General features: G+C 47.0%; 1 protein-coding gene across 3 annotated transcripts in view; it reads left to right on the top strand.

The window, feature by feature from the left end:
* Zfat (zinc finger and AT-hook domain containing) overlaps nucleotides 1–26187 on the top strand; it is a 175787-nt gene that overhangs the window by 11867 nt on the left and 137733 nt on the right. For all 3 annotated transcript variants that reach the window (XM_076836095.1, XM_076836092.1, XM_076836094.1), the window contains one exon: nucleotides 17302–17478. In XM_076836095.1, coding sequence (XP_076692210.1) covers nucleotides 17302–17478 — 177 coding nt within the window. The remainder of the gene's footprint in view (nucleotides 1–17301; nucleotides 17479–26187) is intronic.

Genomic DNA, 26187 nt, shown 5'->3' with positions numbered 1-26187 from the left:
GGAAGCTTGCGTTCCGAGCAGCTTGTTGGTGTGAGGATTCAAGGGGGTAGAGATATGGGAGCTAGAAGAGCAGAAGTTTCTGTGAATAAAAGGGGATTTGGAGGCTTCCAGAGGTAGGGGGAGAACCAGCGATGGAAAGGAGGGAGGGAGAGAGCCAGAGAGAACTCAGACACAGCATGTTCTGTAGTGGCCCCTCCTAGAGATGCTCAGATACTGAGGAAGCAAAACGGACCCACTGAATTACGTCCCTTTTAACTTTAACACAATTTCCTATTCGCAGAAAAAATGAGAGACAAAAAATTCTCATAAGCCGGTCACTCTGAGTCTCCAGGTGTTGCCACACCTGTGATTTTACTGCACTGGTTTACGTTCCCTGCTTCTGTCTTTGCGCTCGCTGGCTCTCGTTTGGGGTGGAGTTGCAGGTACCTTGCCCCTTTATCTGCTCCTAAGTGTTTTCATGTTTATTTCCTCAGAACAAGGACGTTCTCCTACATAGTCACAGTGAGAAAACAACATCCTTCAGTGCGCAGTCCACATTTCTCAGCCGTCCATATGACGTCCTTTATGGCAGGAAGAAGTCCTGGGTTAGGAGTGTGTTCAGCAGCCCGGCCCTTCACTCCTTGTCTGGAGTACTTTCTCTTTGTGCTTCATGACACTGACTTTTTTTGAGGATTGCAGGCCGTTGATTTTGTGGACTGTCCCTCCCATGGCTTTGTGCAGTGTCTCCTCATGATTAGATTCAGAGTCTGCCGGTTTAGGGCAGGATTTCCACAGAAATGGGCGGTTCTCAGCCCATCATGCCGGTGGACACACAAAGTGACTTGTCCTGTTGCTGGTGATGCTACACATTTGAAGCAGCCAGGGTCCTGTTTTCCCCTTTGTAATTAAACGCTGTGGGGAGGTGTTTTGAGTGTGTCTGTCCGGCTACCCCTCACTCCTCGCACTGCCTCTCCACTCGTGGATTGTAGTGCCCGTTGATGGCTCTTGCAGAATCAGTCACCGTTATGAGGGTGGCTGCGTGGTTTCTGCTGCACTTACTGGCTGCCTTCCCATCTTACCTGAGCTGTACTGAGGAGGAACGGTCACTCATGCATTCAGGTAAACAGTGTGATGTTTTGATGTGGTGTACCTTGTGACGGTCACCACAGTGAGCTAAGTGACGTGCCCGTTGCCTCACACAGTGGCTCTTGTGTTCCTGGTGTTGGAACATTCTCTTTTTCTTGAATTGATGATAATCACTGTGGACACAGGACTTCCTACTTTAGACAGTGGTTTATAATCCCTTCTCATGATTAAATTTCCTGTCGCATTGCCCCCTATCTGGCCTCTGTGTCCTTCTGGCATGCCCTCTCTTTCTTGAGCACTTCTGAGTTCTTAGTGCACCAGGCCACGCTGGGCTGTTCCCTGCTCTCCCTGTTCAGCGCGGGCACTGGCTGTTTCTGCCAGGGGACTCTTTCTTTTAGGGAGAGTGGTGTTTAGAAGCAGGTCTGGGGACTAGGTGAGCTCATTGTTACTGGTGTCCTTGCGTCTCAGCCCTCAGTCCACATGGCTGGGAGCTAGGTGTCTGTCTGCCTGCCACACATTTGTGTGAGCTCCCATGTGCTGTATGTCTTCAGCTCTTTCTGTTCCATCCTAAAGATCATGGAGTATGTGTAGTTTTTCCCAGTCCAACAGCACCGTGTCTGTTCTGTCCTTCCCCCTTTCCATATTTGTAGGTCTTTCTCTGGAAGGGGACGCTGGTGCTCTGAATGCACAGTATGCTACTCCTTTGCTCAGTCCTAGAATATACTAAAAATAGTTTCAGAGTCACGAACCCATGTCTCTGGGATAAAGCAGCCTCCTAACTAGATTTCAGCATGCCACTGGTCTTTTTTCTCTTTAGCTTGAAGCTCAGGTGCAAATGCCACCTTTCAAAGCCTCTCTTCCCATTTCATGCAGTTATGGTTATTTCTTTAAAATATGGGCTCTCCATTTGTTCCAGCTTGATTTCACTGTAGGATTCCCCCATGCTTATTTGTTTATGTTTTTTGAATATGTAAATTTTTGGGGCAAGGGAATGCCTTGTATTTCAGTGAAAGGACTGAATTTTGCTTCTTTTTCTTCTTCATCTGTTTCCTCCTCTTCCTCCCTTTCCCCTCTGCCTGCAGTAGAGAACCAAGGCTATAAGTTTCCAGGCAGAGCAAAGCCTGGGGGAGGCTGTGGAATTGAACTGAGTTACCTCACTAAAGCGGGGCTCTGGTGCCCTGCCAGCACCTGGCTTCTCTTGGCCTTCATTGAGCATTTTTCTTCCAGGCGCTTGTCCTGGTCTGGTTCGAGTTCCTTCAGACCACATTCAAATGCTGCACTTTAGGATGAGGAGTCCAAGGTCAGAGCTGTTAAGTGCTTTCCCCTGGCCAGGGGTTGGACTGCAGGCTTCCCACCTGAGCCTGCTTTCATTCCCCCAGCAAACCCTAGTCTTTGCAGCTGGGAAGCATGAGTTAATAAGGTTGGCATTGTTCTCAGGGATTCTTAGGTGAATCATCTGGAAATGTCCTTGCCACAAAGGAAATGTAGCATTACTCTGTTTATAGGTGAATATCTTTTATAATATTTAACATTGTTCTTTTTAAACATTTAACTCTATTTGGAATAAAATGATATTGATGTTTTGGGAGCTCACAGTCTATTAGGGGAGACAGAAGTTAAACAAATAAATACGCTATTAAATACATGATTACTAGTCGTGGCCCCAGTACCAAGGCAAATGGGGGAGGAGGAGTCCTGGCAGCCTAATTTATATTGAAGGGTTTTAAAAAGTCTCTCTGAGAAACCAAGACTGGAGTGAGACTTGAAGATTGAGGTTCCTGAATTAAGACACAAGCTGGATAAGCAGAGGGCAGGTGCTTGCCAGTCCTCCCCACCCACTGGAATGCAGCCTGTAACCCAGAGCCAGCTGCCAGCTGGACTGGAGTTCTCTTTTGCCCATTATCGCCCTCTAGGGGACATGCGTGTGAGTGGACTTACTACAGGTGTCTTGAGAGACGCGCAGTGGTGGGAACAGGCCTCTGGGCCTTAGTCACGGGGTGGCTTCCCCTGACCATGGGATGCACCAGGAATGGCTGAGGGGCCAGGGTTCCAGGCTTACAGGAGAGAAGAAGACCCAGCCTCCCTCCCCCATGGCTCTTTCAGTTCTTACAGCTGCTCAGCTGTGGCAAGGGCTGGACTTGTCAGGGTAACCTGAGACCGTACTCCTGGGCCTTCCTGGGGATCCGCCTGGCTCTTTACTTCCCACTGGTGGAAGCATATGTGGCAGCTGCCCACACAGGGGTGTCTGTGTGGGCAGCTGCCACATGTGTGCTGGCCAGGGAGCTGAGCTCGGGCATTTCTGTGTTCCTTCCAACAGCAAGAGTCTACGGAGTCAGACCACAGGCAGCCCTGAGGTCATGTAAAATGATTCTCCTGGACAAAATGTCATTGCCCATCTGTGTTTCTAGAGACAGGGCCTGTGTCGTCCTTGTTCTGACTGTGGCTGGCATAGAGTGTGGCACACATGGGGCTTCCGTTAATGTTGACTGACCAGTGAACATAGGCTGACTGTAGAGCCCAGGTGCTTGGAGAATAGGAACAACCCATCCCATGATCTAGTTGCCAGGAAAGGGTCAGATCTTTGTGTTTGTCTGGGGATAGGTGGGTGCTAGGGTTTGGAGGGTTCTTCTTTTCCCATTGGCTCAATCCCTTTAACTTGAAATTCTCTTCTGGAATCTCAAAAGGTGTGAGATGTGCCTGAATATTGAAGGGCAATTCTTTCTTCTCAAATTAATTTTGGAATATTTTACAACCAAAACTAATCTCAGGCTTTTATAATAAAGCAGATGTTTAAAAGATGGATTTGAGTTTCCCTGTTTTCCACATCTGCCTCCAGCTCCTGTCCAGGTTGTATTTTATCTCATCTCTTTGTTTTGTGACCGGGGGAGCCCTGAGCACACAGCCCGCGCTTGAGCCCGCTATGGAAGTGTTCCTCTGCCATGGCCACTTCCAGCAGAGGCGCCCAGGGGCACTGGCCTTGCTCTTTCTTTGCAGCAGTTTCCTAATATGGTAAGCCCCAGATTTGGGAGAGCCAGAAGAGGGACCTGTGTGTCACAGCTCTCTGATCTGCAGTGGAAGAGGTGTCTGGTGTTCTGGAAATAGAGCTAATGCTGTTGTGCCGAGTCTACTTCGTGATGTGCTGTAAGTGCCGTGTAATGCTGGATTCTGAAAACTTGTACAGAAAAAGAAAAAGAAAAAGAAAGAAAGAAAACAAAAACGAGTTTTTTTTTTCATTGAGGTTTAAAAAATAAATTATAGGTTAAATGACACTATTTCGGTTATATTGGGTTAAATAAAGTATATTTTTTAAACTAATTTTATCTGTTTATTTTTATTTTAATGTGGCTACTAGAAAATTCAAAATGAACCCCTGGCCACCTCATAATTCTGTTGGACAGGGCTGTTCTTACAAAGGATTCTTTTTCTTGGGCCTGGGCCTGAATTTTCTGCAGAGCTGTACACCTGTCTCCTCTGCCCTGGAAGCAGGTCTACTCGCGTGCCTGTCTCTCCTGCTCTGGTTGGTTAGAGGATTGGAGGGTTTGTCCAGGGGCTCTGCCTTGACTTACAGGCAGATGAGGATGAGCCTGCTCCACCCATTGGATCGTCCAGCCCGAGAGCAGCTGGCCCACCTTGCTTCCTCCTCTTGGGCCTCCTCCAGGACTTGTCCATAGCAGGTGCGGCTTACATGTTTGTTGAATGAAAATGCTGCCCAAGTAGCAGGGGGCGAGTAGACTCTTCTCTTGACTCATTTCCTCCCCACCCCTTTTTTTGTGTTACTGGGGATTTAACTCAGGGGCTCTCTACCACTGAGCTACATCCCAGCCCCTTTTTAGATTTAAAACATTTTGAGCAGGGTCTTGCTAAGTTTTCCCGGGCTGTCCTTGAACTTTTGATTCTCCTGCCTCAGCGTCCCTGGGAGTCCCTGGGATTAGGGTGTGCACCCTAGGTGTGCACCACAGCATCTGCCTGGCCCGGGTCAGCATTTCCAAGGCCTTTCTTTCTTTCTTTTTTTTGCCTGGTTGGATCTCTTGTCCAAGAGATTTCATGTCCATAAACTGCAGAAATGGGGAGGGGGCAGGCAGTGCCACCAGGTGTTGTGCTAAGCCCCCCTCACTGGGGTTGCTGTCTTGGTCTTGAATCTGGAGGTAGGGAGAAGTGGCTGCACAGGAGCCCTCCCCTGTGCTCACCTGCTTCCAGGCTAGTCTGGTTTCCACTGGCTATTGTCACCTGTGCTGCATTGTTGTCCCTCTCAGAGCTTCTGTCAGGCTGCCTCCTTCATGCCACTAAAAGTAAGAAAGTGTGTGGATGTGCGTGTGAGGCGTGTGCATTGTGTCTCTCTGTGGTGCACATGGGTACACGTGTGTATTTTATGTATGTGTGTGTGTGTGTGTGTGTATGTGTGATGCGCATGTGTACGAGGGTAGCAGAAGACTCCAGGGACATGGCAGGCAGGTCTGTCAGCCAGCTGGACTTTCTGGATTAAGATGTTCCCTGTTCTCTCCAGCTGGCATCACATTTAGCAGTCTGCAGAATCCCAGGATTCTCCCACACAGTGACTCCCCCAGTGACATCCCCGACCATACTTGTAGTGTCAGCAGGGTGGCTACAGCTGTCTCCATGTGGCGCTAAATCTAAGTTCCACAGGTGTAGAAGTGGGTAGCCGATAACTTAGGACCTAAACCTAGGGGATTTTTGTTTGTTTTTTTGCAGTGCTGGTGATTGAACTCGGATCTTGCATATATTAGGCAAGTGCTGTCCACTGAGCTACTTCCTCAGCCCTTTTTATTTTGAGACAGACCCTTGTTATGTAGCCTGAGCTGGCTTTGAGGCAGCCTTTAGTCAGACTAAGATGGGAACAAGTGACAGAGCCAAAGCTAGAGACCTGGGGGTGTGGTGGTGCCGGTGGTGGCTGTGGGCATTTCTCTTTCCCTGTAGGTCCACCAGAAGATGGGAGGGGATTTTGCTTGGTTTATTTTTAATGCAGGAATAATCACAGAGACTCTTGTCATGGCGGGCATTCCTGAAGGCCTCCCCGACAGTCTGCAGACAGGAGCTGCACTGTTGGCCTTGCACCAGGGTCCCCACCCCCCCAGTGCTCCCCATGTGTACTCGGGGCTTGGGCTGCTCTTCTCTGTATGAAATGCTGTCCTATGGACAAGGCCACATTTTTCAGCTGTGATTACCACAATAAATGTGAATATACTTCATTGCCCAGGGCTCTCACTTTGAGAGTGCTTAAAAATAACTGAAAGAAAAAAAAATGCCAGGTTTCAACATGGAAGAAATGTGTGTGCATAAAATTATAATGCAACTGTCGGCCCAGCCTTAATTATGGTGGATATTGAGCATTTCTCATTTTATTTTGTTAACCCAGCTTCAGCAAAGAAAAACACCCATGGGATTCCTCCCTGCGTTTAATAAACACGTTAACTCTGTGAGCTGTGGAAGCTGACGTGTTCCTCGGCATTTATGAGATGCATGGTGAAGTAATAATTCCACAGTTTAGGGGGGAGCATTTACTGGAGCCTCAGAGCTGGGAGGCACTTCAGGGATTATGTATGGGCAGGGAGGTTGGTTCACGGGTGCCCCCAGGCAAGGGGAGGTGGCTGGCACTGGTGGGTCTGTCCCATCCTTCTTTGGTTCAGGTAGCCCTGCCTCTTGTCTTTGCACATTAACTTCTGGTTAGGGCTTGAAGACCAGGTTCCACTTTGCAACATTACAAGGCCACTTTTAATTTGGGCTGTTCATCTTTAAGATGCAAAAAATGAGGCTTAAAGAGTTCTAGAGGAGGCTGGAGGGTAAGAGCTGGGAGCCTGGCTCCTGCCTTGGACCAGGCCCTTCCTGCCACCTCATGTAGGATGTTACCTCTAAAGAGCTGGGCACTGAGCTAGGCACATTGCACTTCCGATGCCCTGCCATCCTCCCCCCAGTTCTGCACAGAGGAGGAAACTGAAGCATATGCCGAGGGTCACACAGCTACGTGGACCAAAGTAGGGTTCAGATGTGTTGTTTTAAAGAAGAGTTCACCTGTGAATCAGAGCATTGTTTTCCCCTGTATCTTTTTAATGTTTTCAGTTTAAGTTTTCTGAAGATGATGCATGGCATGTGCATAGAGAAACGCACATCCCACAGAGGACCAGCTTGATAAGTGTTTGCAGACGTTCACTGAACTCGCTTGTAACTAGTAGCAGATCGGGAAACACAATTCTCTTGTACCCCAGGAGACCCCAGCCCCACCCATGCCCAGGGTTGCCCTGTCCTGTCCCAGAGCGAGTAGCTGTACCCTTCCCAGCCTTAATGGCAGTGCAGGCAGGCGCTTGAATAAATCAAGTGCTTCTGTTCAGTCATTTCTGTTGTGCAAAATGTGGATGTGACTGGCAAAGCCCTGTGAGATTTGGAAGTGACTTTTAGTGAAGTTAATTGGCCAGGAAGTGGCTGGTTGAGATGAATACAACCTGTGATCAGAGCTTTGCCTGACTCACCTGCTGGAGTAGGCCAGGTGTACTTGGCTGCCAGGACAGACCCACCTGTGAAGCATAATGGAGCAGTGACTCGGGGTTGTTTTGCCACTGTGTGTCCACCTGCTGTGTAGCCTTGTGTCCCCTGCCTGATCTCATTTGCTCTTCTTAAAATGGGCAGCAGCCCCTCAGTTGCTGGGTTAATGTGAAGGTTAAGTAGGTTACAGGCAAAGCACAGCACCTGGCAGTTTATCGATTCAGTAAACGATAGTCCTGTTTTTAATATGGCTATTGATTTGCAGTGCCCTAACTAACCACCAGAGGGTGCTGTTAGCACATGTGTGGCACCTGCCTATGGGACCTCCATAGTGTTTTGCTAAAAGCTGTCAAGCCTCTAACCTGGTGGTGTGCCACTGTTGTCTGCTTCTGGATCTGTTGCCAGGCTGTGCAGAGGACATGCTTAATAAGAATGTGGTTGGGTGAGTTGTACTGCTCACTTCTGGCAGTCTTTCATTTTCTGGCATATTACTCCCTGAAATGAATTGTGGTAAGCAATTATAAACAGACACAGGGAACACAGTTCCCTTTCTAGTGTAGCTACTCTTAGTTGTAATTACTCCATCTAACCATGATCTGTCTTGGGTTGGGGGTACCAAGACTAGCAATCCTCACAGCAGCCACTGAGTATTTCAGGAAATACCAAAGGATCTTCCAAGAAGGATGGGGCGGGCACACAGCATCTGGGCAGATACGGCAGTTAGCTTAGAAGGTCTGGGTTAAGTTTTGATTTGTTGTTTACTTGTCTGGGAACTCCTTTGGAAGCTCATTAACTAAATGCTCCCCCACTAAACTGTTAGGGGCTTTTCTGAGCCCCAGATTTTTCCTTTGTAAATGGGAATCATAATGATGATGATGGTGATTATGATGATGGTAATGATATGATGTTGGTAATGATTGTGAGAGTGATGGTGATGATGACGATGGTGCTGGTGCTGGTCATGATGGTGGTGATGGTCATGATGGTGGTGATGGTGATGGTGATGATGATGATGATGAAATGCTACTTGGGCAGCATTTCATTTCGTGGTGATGGTGATGGTGGTGTTGATGGCACTGCCCATTTTGTGACTTAAGAAGACAATAGGGAAGGTCAAGCTCTGTCTTGAGTGTGAAGGTCTGTCATTCACTGGAGAAGTAATGTTATTCTGTAGCAGTCTGGACGGGGAAGGTTGGAGGTACCTCTTTGGACTTTGAAGTCTTTTTTCCCCAATTTTTAAAATTGGTGCATTACACTTGTACATATTGATGGGATCTGTTGTTACTTATTCATGTGTGCACACTATATAACCATGTAGTTAGGCCAGTATCACTCCCTAGCAATTCCTCCTTGGGCTGTGAAGTCTCGATACTTCTTTTTTGGATGGCGGACACATGGAAAATTCTTGAACACCCAGTTCTGGGAGCTCCCCGTCCCTTTTTGTCTGGCCCAGCCCCTGGGTACATGTTCCACTCCACTCACCTGGCCCACACATTTGTAGGTTTGGAATGTGCCATTTGAGACGAGGCTCACTAGACGGTGCCCACCAGGCCTCTAGTTGCAATACATGTAATTTGTGTCATGAACATTTTTCCCCATCAAATCTAAATCTAAATCTAACTTGATCTTGCTACTGGTTAAACCAGTTTCCTTTTTTTTTTTTTTTTTTTTTTGATATTTTATTTGGCTGGCACATCATTATGGGAGAGAGGCAGGAAGAGGCACAGGACATGTCCCACCTAGTGCGCTGTCTCCTCAACCTCAGGGAGCAGCGCTCGGCATCTCGAGGGCCGACTCGCTCCATGTCCGGAGCTGGTGCAGCCTTGTTCTTTTCCTCAGAGCTTCATGGCTTGTCAGGCCAAAGCCATTGGCATCAGTGAGTCTTCTTCCCCCAGCAGGGCCACCCCATTACTTTGCCAGGCATTGTTATACCTTTATTTCTAACATTGACCTAAGTAATTTTTTTTTAAATTTACTTTTTTTTGGATTGTACACATGGTGGCAGATGTGAAAGACCTAAGAGAAAGACTCTGAGCTGGAAGATAAGTCCATTCATCATCCACCGAATCAGAGCCAGTCCCTGGCATGGGCTCATGAAGAGCTCTGTGGATGGCAAGGTGTGTGTCCTCTCTCTCTTGCTCTCTGTCACTGCCTGCCTTTCTAGGCCTCCTTTCCTGACTTCCTGCTGCACATGAGCATCCTTTCCTGGATGACAAGTTGCAGACTGGCTGCCTCGGGCCCCCTCGGCCTGCAGACTTGCTGTACTGGGCTGCACACTGTGTTTTTAATTCGCTTAGTTCCTGCTGGGAGACGCCAACACAAGTTTAGCTTTGGGCCCCCACTGGTAGGACCTGGGTGGTCACCTGTCCTACTGCAGGCTCCCCCCGTGCTGCCACTGCTTCCAGGCCTTCCTGGGCAAGCTGCCGTCCCCAGAGGGGTTCCCAGAGTGGCAGCATGGCCCCCTCAGCTGCTGCTGTCCTGCTGGAGGTGTAGCAGTGTGCCTGTCCTGTCTTGAGTCCACTCCCCTCTCTGCACCCCAGCGTCAGGGGCTCCTCAGTTCTGCCCACTTGGTGTGGCTTCTGCCGCCTTCCGCCCACACTCCTAGAGCTGTGTCACACTTCCTGGGCCAGCTCGGCCTCCCCTCCCTTGACGACAGGGATTCCTGCCTTCTCCACAGACTCCTAGGGTGTGAGGTTAGTGTGATTGTTATGGAAGTCTTCTGTGTGTTGTGAGTGCTCCCTTGTGGGGGTTCTGGTGTCTGCTGCTCACAGGGGTGCCTCATCTGACAGGGGGAGTGTGATGGGGTTGCTGAGGCACCTGCTACTCATGTTCAGCTCCTTCCCCTCTTGAAAGCAGGGTCTGCAGTGCTGTGGCAGAGGTCGGCTCGGAGTGTGTGGGGCATGTGAGGTGGGGAGATGGAACCTTGCAGGGGACAGGGCTGGGAGTGAGGCTTTCCAACCCGCGTCCAGCTTGGCCCTGACTTGGGCTGTGCATTGGGCCCTGACTCGACCCAGATTGCCTCCCTCAGGATAAGGGAACGGTTCTGAAGTCAAGTGATCCTGGCTCACATTTCAACACCGCTGAGTCGGAGTGTCTTGGGTCGGTGCGATAAGAACCAGCGTGTCTTAGTCTACGCAGCAGCATTTTTGTCATTTTGACGTGAATATCAGTGCTTCTTACACTAGATGTTGTCTACAGTGGAGCAAGTACAGTAAAGACCTATTTCATAGGCTTGTCTTGAAGATGAGATCGGCCTGGTGTGAGTCTTGTGTGGTGCTGTGTCATGGTGCGGGCTTGATTAATTCAGGCTTCTGGTCTCCTCTTCCCCTTCCAATCCATTGTCTTGGTTCCAGCAGGTCTTAAGTGGGTGTGAGGATGATGTGGCCTGTCCACAGCTGCTTTAGGGTGCTGTGGTATGAGCCACGTGGAAGGAGAGTACTCTATCCTCGCCGAGTCTCGCCTGAAGACAGAGGAGCACAGTAGCCTCAGTTTGCACACAGCTACTTTATTCATCGTGTTGGATGTGATAGCAGTCTAGCTTTATGCTGTTGAAATACGTCCCCTCCTATTGGGAAGCTGCTGGCCTTATGAATCTAATAACAAGGGACAAGTGGAACACAGGAAAACAAAAGTGTACCTCAGGAAACATTTGCCACCTGCTTCTCTCCTCTGAGATAGATGATTTAGTAGGATCTTAGCTGTGACTGTTGAACTCTGTTTAAAGTAAATAAATCCAAGTAAAGATAGTTGCAGAGTGGAGAGGGTGATTTATACTAATCAAGGAGAGGAAGCAAGAAATGTTTAAACTATTGCCTTTAAATGGAGTATTTAATAGTCTAGCAATGTCCATTTTGTCTTCTTGTGCTTACCGATAAATGCTTAGGCATTTTGTAGCCATCAGTTCAGCTGACACTTTTTGGGTGTCTACTAGATCCCTGGTGGTGTCAAGGCCAAGAGAAGGATGTTGGGCCAGCGGAGCTCTGGCTGCCAGTCACGTGCAGAGACCATGTGGAAGGTAGTGGGTGAAATGAAGGATATACAACCAGCCCTTCAGATCCTGCATCTCCCCCTCGCCCCTCAGAGATGGAATGTGGACCAGGCTACGTCCCACTGAGCCTCTGTGGCTTCTGAGCCTCACCTCCCACAGGGCATGGTTGGGACTGGATGTTTGCGATTCTTCTCCTGTAGAATCCTTGCTGGAGGATTCAGACTGGTTTTGTTTGCCATTATATTTGAACTAAGTGTAGATTCATAGGAAGTTACAAAGATAATACTGAAAAGTCTCATGCACAGTTTACCTTGATGGTTTACGCTTAAAAATTTTTCCTTTTTTTTTTTTTTTTGGTACATATACGTAAGATTTACCCTTGTCCTCAGTGTTGAGAATGAACCTCGCTGGGTTCATTCACGTGGCTGTGCAACCTTCACCACTGTCTGTCTGGAGAACTTTTTTATCGGCCTCACCCAGGGGCTGCCTCTTAAGTCAGCACCACACCTCATACCCAGCAGGTTGGCGCCAACATAGCTAGTGTGCAGTCAAATCTGCTCTTACCTGTGGATTTGCTGCCTTGCTCCAGTTAGCACAGCCTGTAGAAACCGTGCTTCCCTGCGCCTCCCTGTGCCTCCCTGTGCCTCCCTGTGCCTCCCTGCGCCTCCCTGTGCCTCTCTGAGCCTCCCCTGAGCCTCCCTGAGCTGCTCCTCTTAATAATTGCTGTGACTCTTTCCTTGCATGCAGTGAGCCCCCGTTATAGCTGTGCTTCTGGCTCCAACCATTCAACATGATTTAGAGAACTCAGGAGGAAAGTCCCCTGCATGTGCCCAAGCATTTATACCATTGTTCTGTCATGTGTTTGATGGCGCAGCACTCTTGTTGATCCCTTCTGTTGGAGAGCTTCCATTAGCCACTCTTAGGTTGCATCTGCCCAACACAAGTCCCCCTCTCCCCTGCCCCGGCTCCTCAGTGCCTTACTTTCCACTTCACTCCTGGAGGACACCTTCCCTGGAGGTGGGATCCTTCCAGCACTTGAGACTGTTGTGCCACTTCCTGCTGGCCTGCAGTGTGTTGGAGAGAAGTCTGCAGTCATCTGGATTGTCTTTCTATGTAGGAGTTTGTTTCTTCTTGCCACTTCCAGTTGGTTTTGCTTTGGTTTTAGTTTTCAGGGTTTAACCACGATGATTCTTAGAATGAATTTCTTTGAGTTTGTCCTGTTTGGGATTTTGGCTTCTTGAGTTTGCTGCTTTACCCTTTTTTAGAATTTGGGATACTTTGGGCTGTTATTCCTGTGAATATTTTTGCAGGTCTGCTCACTCTTTCCCCTCCTGGATCTGAGGGCACAAATGCTAGATCTTTCACTGTGGCCCCACGGGTTCCTGAGGCTCTGTTGTTGTATTTAAGTCAGTTTCTTCTGTGATTTTGTGCCTGCTGCTCTCTGCAGGATCACCGAGTCTCCCGGACTTTCCAATCTGCTTTGAGCCTGTTCATCCAAGGCTCTGGCCTCCTGCTTTCTTGGTTGTCATCTGTCCTCTCGCGGTGGCAGTGCCTGGGGCTTCTCCACCTGTCTCTTGGCCGAGCTTCTGTCCTGCTGTCTGCTGTGGGTGTGTGCGTGAACTCTGTGGACACGTTTTTAGGAGGCTGCTGTTCTCCTTGTTGGGTGGTCCTGGCGTCCATATTGTGTCACGCTGCTCTCTGTGGATGGCCTTGTCTCATGCCACTTGAGATTTTTCTGGTTCAGCAGTCTGCAGAGTTGGAGGGGTCCATTCTGCTGGGACCCAGGGATTCATTCCCATTCGTGACCATCTTCTGGGAAGGGTGAGGCAGAGCCCTTATTCATCCCTGGGTCCCCTGGGCAGGCAGAGAGGCCAGAGGTCCAGATAGGACCTGGCTGTTCCTCAGATCAGAGACCAGAAGCAAGGACCAGTTCATGTTTTCCTTTCTATAGTGCAGAGTAGCTGCTTGAAAACCGACAGATAATTCATAGCAATCGCATGCCCAGACCCAAACCACTGTGATTGTTCTTGTTCTGAGTACGTCATTTTCCCCTTGAATTCTTTTGTTAAGCATGAGAGCACAGTAATTGGACCTAGAAATGCATCCAAATTATAGCATCTTCATCAGAATTAGCTGACAACATAATTATGATTGTATTTCAGGGCACAGATTAATTTTTTTATATTAGTCCACTATAAAAAATAGAAGTGGCGCCTTGGTTGTTATTTTGGCAACTTAACAATCTTAGTACTTGGGGAATGCATCCTCTGTGTGCCTGGCATTCTGCTGTAGACACACTACTTTAGCATGTCTCCAAGGGGCACACCCTCCACGTTGGGCCCTTGTCTGAAGAGGGTGCACCGTGTTCTTTGCCCTGGGTAATGGGACATCTGTTTTTGCAGAGGAGAGTATAGTATTGGTAGCAAACAGCCTGTTGCCCAGGCTCACCTTGTGCTGCACACATCAGCTCGGGGTGATGTCCTGCCTGCTGGGCCCAACTGCAGCTTGGTCTTTATCTCTGCTCTCAGCCCTGGACAGGCCTCCCTGACTGCAGTCTCCCCCTCAGTGTGCCTTCAGCCCAGGCAGCTGGCTATTTTGGGTGTGCCAATGTGACCAAGGCCTTCAAATTCCAGGGGCACTGGAGTGGTGGGCTTTGCAGGCTCCAGGAGGGCAGGCATAGAGAGCTGCCATGGCTCTGGTGTGCGGAGCTGCAGAACTGGCCTCAAGCAGGAGGCTGGCCCTCTCAACCAAGGCCGCCTCTGTCTTTGCTCTGATGGTGGACTCCCAGCCCTTCCAGGAGCTGCCTCTCCTGCTGTGCTGGCTGTGCTTGGCCCTGGGAGCTCTGCTTGCGTGGGCACAGGCCCCTGTGCCAGCAGTAGATCTGCTCATTTCCCCCTTCCTGACTCCATGCAGCTGTTGCTTCCTCCCTGGTCCACACGTCTGCGTCCTGCAGCTCTGAACTCCACAGTCCCCTGACTGAGAAGCCTGTCCTGCTCCCAGCACCCTTTCCCACTCACGACTGTTCCATGGCACACCATCTCATGGCCCACGTCTCAGGTCTAAGCCCAATATATGAGGGTCATCCTAGGTTCCCAGTGCTCATCTCTGCCTCCACCTGGGAACTCGAGGCCTGTCCCCTGCCTTACAGGACTGGACTTGCTGTGGGTGCAGGGAAACTCATGTTAATTGATAACAGATGGCTCAGGCAGACACCACCCTGGGCTGCCCAGGCCTCAGGCTGTGGAGCTGCTGGGTGTTAGCCTATTCACAGCAGTCTCTGAAACCTGGTCATAAGTAGATGCAAAAGTGTTTATTTAATTTCTAGTCAATGCTCAGTGTGCCTCTGAACTTGGAGACCCTCATGATAGCTCTTGGGTCTCTGGAATTTCTCTGTTAAATGTTAGAAAATTCCCTTCCTCCTGAGAGCAGTCGAGGAGCCAGGAAAACTTGGAGGCCAGTTGGGAGACAATTTTAGTACAAACCATTAGGTGCAGTCTGTGACACGTCTCTTTCCCAGGTGAGATGGCCTCTCCTAGGCAGGGCCTGGGCCTAGGTTCATCCTATGTCCCCAGCTCCTAGGGCAGGGCTTGGAGTCTGGCTCAGTAGATGCTTCATGGAGCAGGTGTGGGGCTGATCTGTGAGGAAGGGCTCATGTTCTTCATTATTCAGGGTTTCTTTTCAGAACACTAGAACACTCAGCTTGAACTCAGCTAAAATACTTAGAGTCTGCTTGTAGTTCTGTAGCCAAATATATCTGTCAAACCAGGTTGCAAAGCATCTGCCCTCTGCACCCTGTCGCTGTGACCGGCAGTTGACTTCTCCCCTCCCAGCCTCAGTTTCCTCATCTGTGGGTGAAGATGAAAAACCCCTTTCTGCTTAAATCAGGACTGATGGAGGTGTGGCAGGAAGCACCCTGAAGACGATGTCTCCTGTATGCAGACAAGTACTGCCATGACCTTCTTGTTTGGGAAGCATTTGGGGTTCCTTGGGAAAGAAAACATTTCTTGGAAAAAATAAGATATGAATTGGCCGTTCCTGTGGGACAGTTGTTGTTCAATAGGGAAGAATCATCTGGGGCTCTCCTTCCCTGTGTGTTTCCGGGAAGGCCTTCGTGTGGCTGTAGAGAGGGGCTCCCCGCCCCCCCACCCCCCCCCACCCCCCCGCCCCCAGCGGGGCATGGTAGTCTGTGCCTTTCCTTCTTCTTTTTCTTGTGGTGGAGTTTTGCCAAAGGGAGAAAGGTGGGCAGAGAGCCTGGGGAAGCGGGCTCCAGAGCCTTTGTTCCAACATGAAGTGGGCATGCTTGCAGGCCAGTGGGAGAGCTGGCCCAGAGGACAGGACCACTGACCTTGGGAGGAAGCGGAAGCCATGGGAGCAGTGTCCCGAGGGACAAGGGCTGGGTTCTGCACACACTGGCCGGCGTGTGCCCTTGTCCAGCAGTTTCTGGGGGGAGCAGGAAGGGTGTGCTGTCTCTAGAGGAGTTTAGCACATCATGCCAGTTCCATGTTGCTCTGCTCTCTCTGTCCCCGTGAGCACTGTCAGTGGAGACTAGGCCCTGCCCTGGGTGGGGGCCGCCACCACATCCCACCGTGGAGCCACGGCTTGGGCTTGTGCAGACCCTCACCCAACAGCAGCGAGGCTGGGGGATGGGGAAGAGGCAGGTGGGCAGGGGAAGCTGATCTCTGGCTGCTGAAGTGACAAAGCAGGCGTCCTGCTGTTGAGACAGGGAGCGGGGGAGGGAGGAGAGGCTTGCTTGCCACAGGCTGAGCTTGCAGGTCCAGAGATCCCAGATGGCCAGCTGCTTGCCCAGCCGTGGCAGAGGGGATGGCATAGAGATCCTGGGAAGTGCCTGGCAGGCTGAGTGCCCTGGAGGTCAGGGGAAGCCAGTGGTAGAGGTTTCTGGCGGTTGCTGCATGGGCACAGGCACAGCACATGGAGAGGTGGGCTGGGCCCGTGGCGCTGTTCCCCGTGTGCCCACGGTGTCCCTGCTGCTCTGCCTGTGTAATTCCCCACAGAGGGATTACTGCTGCTTCTCCCAGGTCGCCTGGCCTCACAGCATCTAGGGACTGGCCTCAGGAATCTCAGCTGGGTCTGTCTGGCCTCACAGCTCTTGGCCTTCTCATCATGTCAACTCTTCCTTTCAGTATAAATGTGATAACAGAAAAGCCAGCTTTGAATTATGCACCTATAATTATTTTATCAGATTTGAAGATGAGTGTTTTTTCCCTCATTATGTCTTGCTGCCTAGTATACGGGGAGGAATATAATGGACTGAGCACTGTTTTGTTAACAGTGAGAATGTTTAAGTAGGAATTAAGTGGCTTTAAAAAAGCCGCAGATTCCTATCCTCCTTGTTTTGATTTTTAGTTCCTGAGCCAGTCATTGAAAGGTGTCTTGGCTCTAGAGAAATGCTGTTTTGGCCAATTTTTCCTTTCACCTTAATTCAAGAGAGAGAGAGAGAGTGAGTCTGGTGGGAAGACTAAGATGCTTAATTGCATGAGTGTGGTGGACTCTTTGAGGACAGGATTGAACTTTTCAGGTTCCATGGGCTGGGGTCTGGGCAGAAGGAGGTCCACGTCAGCCACTCTGATGAGGGCTGAGGCTCCTAGACCCAGAAGGAAGAACCCGAGGTGAGAGGGAGACTCACTGGAGGCTGGCATTTGCATGGCATGGCAGCCCCTGGCATTTTCTCCACCCATTGGGAGTAACCGTGTATGTGAAGGCAAAATAAAACATTTTCCTTTTTTCTCTTACAGAAAGCACGGCCATCTTCATGTGCAAATGCTGTAATCTCTTCTCGCCAAATCAGTCGGAGCTCCTCTCCCATGTGTCTGAGAAACACGGGGATGAAGGGGTCCGTGTGGATGATATCATCATTCCCCTTAGGCCCCTGAGTACTCCAGATGCTCCCAACCCAAGCAAGACTGGAGATGGTAAGGGCAGCTGTGTGTGGGGGGTAGGGCTCCGTCAATGCCCATGTGTTCTCCATGTGGAGATGCCAGCTCTGTCACATGGCCCAGCAGAATCCTGGAAAAACCCAGTAATTGTCCAGTTGTAGACCTTCCAGTGAGGTGGCGTCTTTGAATTCCCTCTTCCCACCCCTCTAGGGTTGCTCCAGCACCTGGCTGGTAGATGAATGAATGAATGCAAGGAGCCATTAGGATCTGGTGATATAAATACACGAGCTTGTTGTCAGACGTGGGTGTGTTGCCCCCAGCTCTAGCACCCACCAGAGAAAGTACCTGGAGCTAATGATGTTCCTTCTCCAGACCTCACTTTGCTTATCTTAAAAATGAGGACAAATATGCAGATTAAGTCAAGAGAATATACCTACTGAAGATGATGTAGGAGACAGTAAAGGAGGCTGTTGTTAAACTTGATTAATAAATTACTATATATAATTTTAAAGCATTTCCAAAATGATAGCATGAACCTGGAGCAGGGGTTCAACTTGCAGAGCCTCAAATCATTCAGAGCCCTTCATGTTCGCAGTCAGGGTGTGAAGTGAGACCCATCTTGTCTGGTGTCCAGGACTCTCCCTCTGGCTGATCGAGATGCTGCAGGCGTGTGGACTAGAGCAGCCATCCAGGCACTGTAATTAGGTCCCCACGGACGACAAAGAAAATATATAGCACAGAGGAACCGCTGACGAGAGTTAGAAAAATCCCCACGAAACTATTTTCATATGATGAGGGACAACAGCCAGCCTCTTGTGAAGAGGCCCAGTGTGTGGCGGTCCAGGCCCCGTCTTAGGATCCGTCAGCCACACCGATAATCCAGGTACTCTTTCCTGGGAATATTCAGACTGGCATTTCTAAACAGGCTGGCTTATTGATGATCTGTCAACAATGTTAACAAGCAGAGACTCCAGACAAAAAAATGTTTGGTTAATAAGTCCCTCTGGCCTGCTCCCGGGGTGCTTGAGAGGATGAAGTTGTTGAGGAGTTAGGAAGTTCTGCTAGTTACTGTCAGTGGCAAGGAGAGAAGCTAAGGGAATCCAGCCCTGAAACTGGTGCTCAGGAGAGCAGTCAGTACTGGTGGCATCAGCATTGATGGCGCCTTGGTGGTGTTTCTCAGGGTGGGCATGTCTACCTCTCCCCACTCAGAGGAAGCAAGAGTGAGCTGGCCAGTCCTAAACAACCACATCTCAAGCTGCTGCTTGTGTTCCAAACTCTGCTTTGAGTGAAAAAAGAGGAAGAAGCTTTCTGTGGGACAGGAAGATTCAGCCTCTCCCATGTGCCAGGGCCTCCAGTGCCTCCTGGTGCCTGCTGTGTGTCGGGTGGGCAAGGCCTAGAGTCCTGCCCAGAGAGAGGCTGCTGGCTTATGTCCCCAGGACCTCCCCTGCTGGCCTGTGAAGAGTGCAGCTCCCAGAGGACCCAGATCTTTAGTCACCAACCTGGAGCCTTTGGATGCCTGCCTCGGGTTGAACATGATGAACTCAGAACATGGCTTCTTTCTTCTGTCTCGTGTATACGGCAGAGGGAAGCCTCCTGGCTAGCAGGGAAGAGCTTTGAGGCTGGCTCTTGCCAAAGCTGTGAGTCCCATCTTTATTCAGATTTGCTTATTAAGATTTTCTTTTTACCACAAGACATGAATAGAAAATAATTCTACATTTTTTATTTCTTTTATGAATAAGGAATGGATAAATGATAATAAGGCAGATAGAATTTCACAGAGTTACTTGTAGGTGTGTTCTGGGTGCATCCCCTCCTCATGGGTCCTGGTGACGGACATCGCTGTTCACTCAGAACATCCTCCCTTCCTGGTGGCCTGCCCCCTCTCCTCACTGCAGTAGCCCCACAGGCCTCTCCTTCTCTCAGGACCTTCCGTCTGCAGCCCAGAGCCTGGCTGCTGGGGCAGCAGCAATCTGTGGAAGGTAAAGCCACCTGTGCCTGGGAAGCCCCTCGCAGGTGTCTGCCTCTCTCTCTCCTGCAGGTTACTGGGGCCCGTCCACTGTGGGAGCTCCTCCAGGCTCTGTATGGGTTGGTGGCCCTTCTCTGGGCTTCTGGGACCCCACGCCTTCCCGGTTGGGCATACACTGTCATTTTTTCAAGGAAGGGCTTTGGCCTGCTGTCTGATTTTCCACACAGCGTAAGGTTGCCTGGACTGGCCATGTTGTCTTGTGTGTCAGAACTTGGCTCCTTCCAGGGTGAGTGATACTCGGTCTGTGGCGGCTCTGCTCTGTGTTCGTCCGCTGGTGGGCATTCCCGTTTGGCTGTGGTGACTGTGTGCCTGTGCGCTTCTCTGCAGGTTGCTGTGTGGGCAGGTGTTTTCATTTCCCTTGTGAGTACGTCCAGGAAAGGGATTGCTGGGACCTGTGGTCATGCTCTGTGTAAACTTTTGAGGACTGTCAGATTATTTTCCACTGCAGTCGCCCCATTTACTTTCTCATCAGTAATATAGGAGGAACCCAGTTCCTTCACATCCTTGACAGCATTTATTGACTGTCACAGTTTTAATTACAGCCGCCCTACTGGGTGTGAACTGGTGCCTCACTGTGATTTTGATGTGCATTTCTTTGATTACTAAGGACCTTGAAGGTTTTGGAGGTTATCCATTTTGAATTAGTTTTCGCGAATGGTGTGAGGGAGGGTTTCTGAATTCATTCTTTTGCATCTGGCTTCTAGTCATCTTGGCACCATTTGTTGATGAGACGTCTACCCTCCCCCGTTGAGTGGTTTGGGCACTCATCCGTTGGTCTGTGTCTGTCCTCACGACGCTGCTGTCTGTTGAAGGGCCCCAGCTTTGTAGTGAAGGGGGGAGTGCAATGGTCCAGCTTTGCTCTTCTTTTTCAAGATTGGTTTGGCTTTTCAGGATCCCTTTTAGCTCCTTAAGAATTCTAGGACCGTTTGTCTGTTTCTTCAGAAAAGGAATTTGAAATTTTAATAATGATTGTGTTGGGTCTATAGATCAGTTTGGGTGCTCTCTTAACATATTATACCTTCAATTCATAAGCATGGGTGGCATTCCATTTATTTAAATCTTTACGTTTCTTTCAACAATGTTTTGTAGTTTTAGTGTACAAGTATTATACCTCCTTGACTACTTTTATTTATAAGTATTTTATTTTTAATACTATTGTAAATGTATTATTTTCTTTATTTTCAAATGTTCATTGCTAATTTATAAATGCAGCTGTTCCTGGTTTTGTATCCTGTATACAACCTTTCTAAATCCATTTATTGATCTAATATTTTTTTAGGAGATTCCTTAGGGATGTGTGTGTCTATATATGATAATGTCAGTCTGTGAGTAGAGAGAGTTCTGTTTCTTTCTTTTCAATCTGGGTGCCTTGTGTTTCGTTTTTTGCTTAATTGCCCTGTCTAAATCTCCAGTATGATGTTAAATAGAAATACTGAGAGTGTACATCCTGTATCCTTGTCTTCTTCCTGATCTTACAGGGAAAGCATCCGGTTTTTACCGTTGTTACAGTAGCTCTTTTTTCCCTTGATAGTTTCATTAGGAAAAGGAGGTTGTTCTATTCTTAGTTTGTTGAATTTTTAAATCACAAAATGAATTTTGTAAATTTTTTTTTAAGTGAGAGAGAGAGAGAGAGAGAGGGAGAGAGAATTTTTTTTAATATTTATTTTTTAGTTATCGGCAGGCACAACATCTTTGTTTGTATGCTGAGAATCAAACCCGGGCCGCACGCATGCCAGGCGAGCGTGCTACCGCTTGAGCCACATCCCCAGCCCGAATTTTGTAAATTTTGTAAAATGCTTTTTCTGCATTATTTTAAAAAAATGTATTCTACCAATATGGCTTTTTATACTGATGGTTGAATACCTGGGATAAATCTTTTGGATTATGTTGCATAATCCTTTTAATATAATATGCTGCTAGATTTGGTTTGCTACTGTCTTTCTGAAGATATTTGTGTCTATAGTCATAGGATATTGGTCTAAATTCTTTTCTCTGATGTCTTTGGTTTTGGTGTCAAGGTAATAGTGGCCTTATAGAATGGCTCGGGAAGTTTCTCATTCTCTTTTCTGTTTTGGAAGAATTTTTAAGTATTAGTTTTGATTTTTAAAGTTTTTGTTAGAATTCACTAGTAAAGCCATTTAGGCCTTTCGTTTGTTTGTGTGTTTTCCTTTCCACTGAGAAATCCTTCCTTACTCTGCTTTGGTACCTCCCTGGAGTACTTTACTACTGAGTAAAGTGCCTTTTTATTTTTTATTTTGAGACAGGTTCTCCCTGAGTTGCAGAGACTGGTCTTAAACTTAGAGTCCTTTCCGTCTCAGCCTCCTGAGTAGCTGAGATTGCCTGGCTTCCACTGGGGGGGTTTGATTGCTAATTTGGTCTCTCTACAGGGTAGAGGTGTACGTACATCTTCTATTCTGGAATTTAGTAGTTTGTGTCTTTCTAGGAAAATTTCCATAGAAATTTCATCTAGATTATTTAGTTTTTTGGTGTACAATTATTCATAATAGTCCCTTATAATCTTTCTGACTTGTCAGTTTGATAGTAATACCTCTTCTTTCATTCTTGATTCATTTATTTATTTGTTTATTTATTTATAAATTGATTTTACTTTTTAAATATATGACAGTGGAATGCATTACAATTCTTATTACACATATAGAGCACAATTTTTCATATCTCTGCTTGTATGTAAAGTATGTTCATGACAATTCATATCTACATACGTGTACTTTGGATATTGATGCCCATCACATTCCACCATCATTGCTAACGCCCTGCCCCCTCTCTTCCCCTCCCACCCCTCTGCCCTATCTAGAGTCTGTCTGTTTCCCCCATGCTCCCCCTCCCTACCCCACTATGAGTCAGCCTCCTTATATCAGAGAAAACATAGTTTAGCTAAAGATTTGCCGTTTTCTGTTGATCTTTTCAAAACTTTGGTTTTGCTGATTTTTTCTTTTGCTTTTCCATGTTTCTATTTCATATCTTTCTACTCTAATTTTTATTATTTATGTATTTTTTCTTGCTTTAAGTCTATTGTGTTTCTGTTTCTTAAGTTGGAAGGGAGACTATTGATTTCAGATCTTTTCATTTTCAAAATGTGTTTTCTCTCTTATCATTATTGAGGCATTATTGATGAACAAAATCATACAGATTTAAGATGTGCATTGCAATGATTTGATAGGTATATGTGTCATGCAATGACTATCACAATCAAATTAGTTAAAATGTCTATCACTTTACCTAATTATGATTTTTGTATGTGTGTGGTGAGTACATTAAAAGTCTACTCTCCTCCACCTCCCAACTCCTGGTAGCCACATTATGCAGTCTGTTTTTGTGAATTTGAAATCTTTTATATTGCACATGTAAGTGAGATTATAGCAGTTGGGGATCATCTATATTGTCACAAAGGACAGGATTTTCTTTCTTTCTTTTCTTTTTTTTTTTTTTTTTTTTTTGGTATGTCTGAATTCTATCTGTCTGTATCTACCTGTTTTCTTTTTCCATCTATTAATAGACACTTAGGTTGTTCCCATGTCCTGAGTATTGTGAATAATAAGTAATGAAAATGAGAGTGCAAATATCTCTTCCACCTGTTGATTTAGTTTCCATTTTATGTGTATTCAGAAGTGGGATGGCTAGATTGTATGGGTGTTACATTTTTATTTTAAGCATCTTTCATGTTGTTATCCATAATGGTTTGTTGATTTACATATCCTTGTAACATTTGTTTTCTTTTGCTGTTTTGATAATAGCCCTAGCATCTTCTCAATTATGAGGTCATAGCTCATTGTGATTTTAATTTTTTGACCATTAGTTATGTTGAACACCTTTTCATGTACCCATTGGCCATTTATATGTCTTTTTTTGAGAAATATATATTCAGTTTCTTTGTATATTCTAATCAGATTATTATTTTTTATTTTGCTATCAAATTGTATGACTTCCTTGTAACCTCTTACTAGATATATGGTTTGACAATATTTTTTTCCCCATTCTTAGGTTGCTTTTAACTTTGTTGTTAACTATTCAGAAGCTGCCCTTTTAAATTTTAAAATGAATTATGGCCTACCATATGACCTTTCCTGGAGAAACCACCATGTGATGTTGAAAAGAATTGTTTTCTGTTTTTGGATAGAATGTTCTATATATGTTACATCCTGTTGGCCTAAAGTGTTGCTCAAGTCCCCTTTTTCTTGTCCGTCCAGATTTTATAATTGAGGAATATGTGGTTTAGAGACTCAAGAAGTTAAAATAACTTTCGCATGGTACTTTGTTAGTAAGTGGGAGAGGGGTTGAGGCCCAGTTGTTCTGATCGTGTTTGTGTGTTCTTGTGGTACTGTGGGTGCAGAAGGTCCCTGGCTTAACCACGGTGTGGTTTACAATTTTTCAGTCTTACAATGCTGTGAAAGCAATATTCATTCAGCAGAGACCATATTAAAATTTTGAAACTGAATCTTTTTCCTGGGCTAGTGACATGTGGTCTGATCCTTTTTTTGATGTGGGCAGTGGTGTGAGGCTCAGCTTTCAGTCAGTGACATGCTCTGTATTTGCCATGTTGCTAAGCCAGGATATTTGATGGGTTAGGCATATTCAATGTGTTTTTGACTTATGATGTTTTAAAAGGTTATGATAGGTTTACCAGAACATGACTCCATTATAAATTGAAGAATATCTGCAGTAGTTCCCCTCTATCTATGGGGATGTGTTCTAGGACCCCCAATGGATGCCCAAAACCATGGGTAGTACCAAACTCTGTGCATACTATGTCTTTTCCCCCTATATACATACCTGTCATAAGGTTTAATTTATAAATTAGGTATGATAATAACATCAATAACATAGAATAATTATGGCAATATACTGTAATAATATGGTCACTATTCTTGTGAGGCCATTATTAAGAAAGATAAGGGTTATTTGAATGTAAGCATATGATGCCTCATCAGTTGATCTGATAACTGAGCTGGCTGCTAAGCTACTAATGGGTAGGTAGTGTATACAGAGTGGATATCTTGCACAGAGGGATTAATCATGTCCCAGGCAGGCCAGAGTGGGACAGTGACAGATTTCATCATGTTTCTCAGAATGGTGTGGAATATAAAACTCACAAGTTGTTTAGCTCTGGAGTCATTTTTATTTAGTATTAGGAGACTGCTCATGGGTAAGTGAAACTATGGGAAGCCAACCGTGGATAGGGGAAGGACAGTGTAGGTAAGTCCTTTCCATTGAGTACTCTTATATGTTGTTTTCCTTTATTAAATAACTTATGCCTTGAATTCTTCCTGAATGCATTTTCTCTTTTTCTGTTGTGTATACTGGAAGATTAATTGCCTGTGTAGTTTAATTTAAAAAACTATTTCTTAAGACTTTAATTAAACTCAGCCTCTTATAGTAGAAAATTTCTTCAAAAGTCTTTCATTAAGAACCTCAAGCCCTTCTTTTTCTCATTGTGGAAGTCCATAAAATTTGAGGCTTGTAGAGGTTTCGTTTCTCTCTAATGATTTCCATTCAGGTTTAACCTTCACAATTCATTTTAACTTGAGAGATACTTGAAATGCTTTAATTAAACTTTTAACTGAGTAGTAATTGATTTATTATTTTGGTTTCCCTTTAGAACATGGAGGGTCCTAAATCCTCAGGTTTATTTTATAGCCTTTTAATCTTTTTGGCTCCTGTAGGAAGTGGGTCTTCACAATGACCTTTCATTTCCCCCCTCCTCCTAATCAGATTTTGACTGTGATCCAAGCAGAAATTGCCTGATGGACTTAGCTCTTTCTCCTCTCTGTGTGTGTGTATAGTGCAGATGTGTGAGTATTCACGAGTGTGTTTGAGCGGGCCGTGGGAGCTAGTGCCGATTGTGTGTGCACGTGTGCTCTGCTCTCCTGGCTCTGCGCAGGTTGGCAGCTGCCCTTACTGAAGGGAGAGTCGCATGGGCCTCTGGAGCCTCGTTTTGGTTCTTCTGATTTCCCCCTTTCACACCCTCCTTAGAAACTTTTCCTTCTCTTTTCTACCTGTTACTTCCCTTTCTTTGCCCCCTTCCACTTCTCTGTTCACTCCCTGCTGATTGAGGGCCTGCTGTTTGCCTGGGTGCTGTGTTAGGTGCTGGGGGTGTGTACCCAGGCTGTTCCTGTTTGGGTACCTCTTGCCTGGTGGACAGCAAGTTGGCTAGGAGGCCCTGTGTGCAGCAGGTGAGTGCTTCTTTAGGGTCAGCCATGAAGTGAGTCACTTACTCTGGCTTGAGAGTAAAAAGAGGCATCCTAGAAGGTTGATGTCTAAATTGATATCATAGTGTTGTCTCTTCTGAAGATTTGCCACAAATGAAGTCATTATGGGTATATTAGGAATACTATGCTGGTTCTTCTAGTAACAACTGAGACCTTAGCCTTCCAGCCTGTCCTGGTTGGCACTGTGGATGTAGAGGAAAGGACACACATCTTGGAATCCCCTAGACTTGTGTCCTGGTCCTGGGACTTTCATGTAGCTGTCAGGGCCTGGTCGAGCACACTGGAGCCTCTATGCAGATTGCAGGAGGTGCCTCTTCTGGGATGAGTTAGTCACAGGTACTTTCTGGGTGAACATACATGAAAGGTACACAGGACTGATGCAGCCAGTACCTGAGTATGAAGCTTGGCTGGTGCAAGTTGGCCCTGGAGGGTCCTCCATGTGTGACTCTTGTCATCTGTCACAAGGAGATACTGGCCTTTTTCACAGGTTCT

The sequence above is a fragment of the Callospermophilus lateralis genome, chromosome 16 (assembly GCF_048772815.1).
Source record: "Callospermophilus lateralis isolate mCalLat2 chromosome 16, mCalLat2.hap1, whole genome shotgun sequence".
Classification (NCBI taxonomy): domain Eukaryota; kingdom Metazoa; phylum Chordata; class Mammalia; order Rodentia; family Sciuridae; genus Callospermophilus; species Callospermophilus lateralis.
This window is presented reverse-complemented; position numbering and strand designations above follow the sequence as displayed.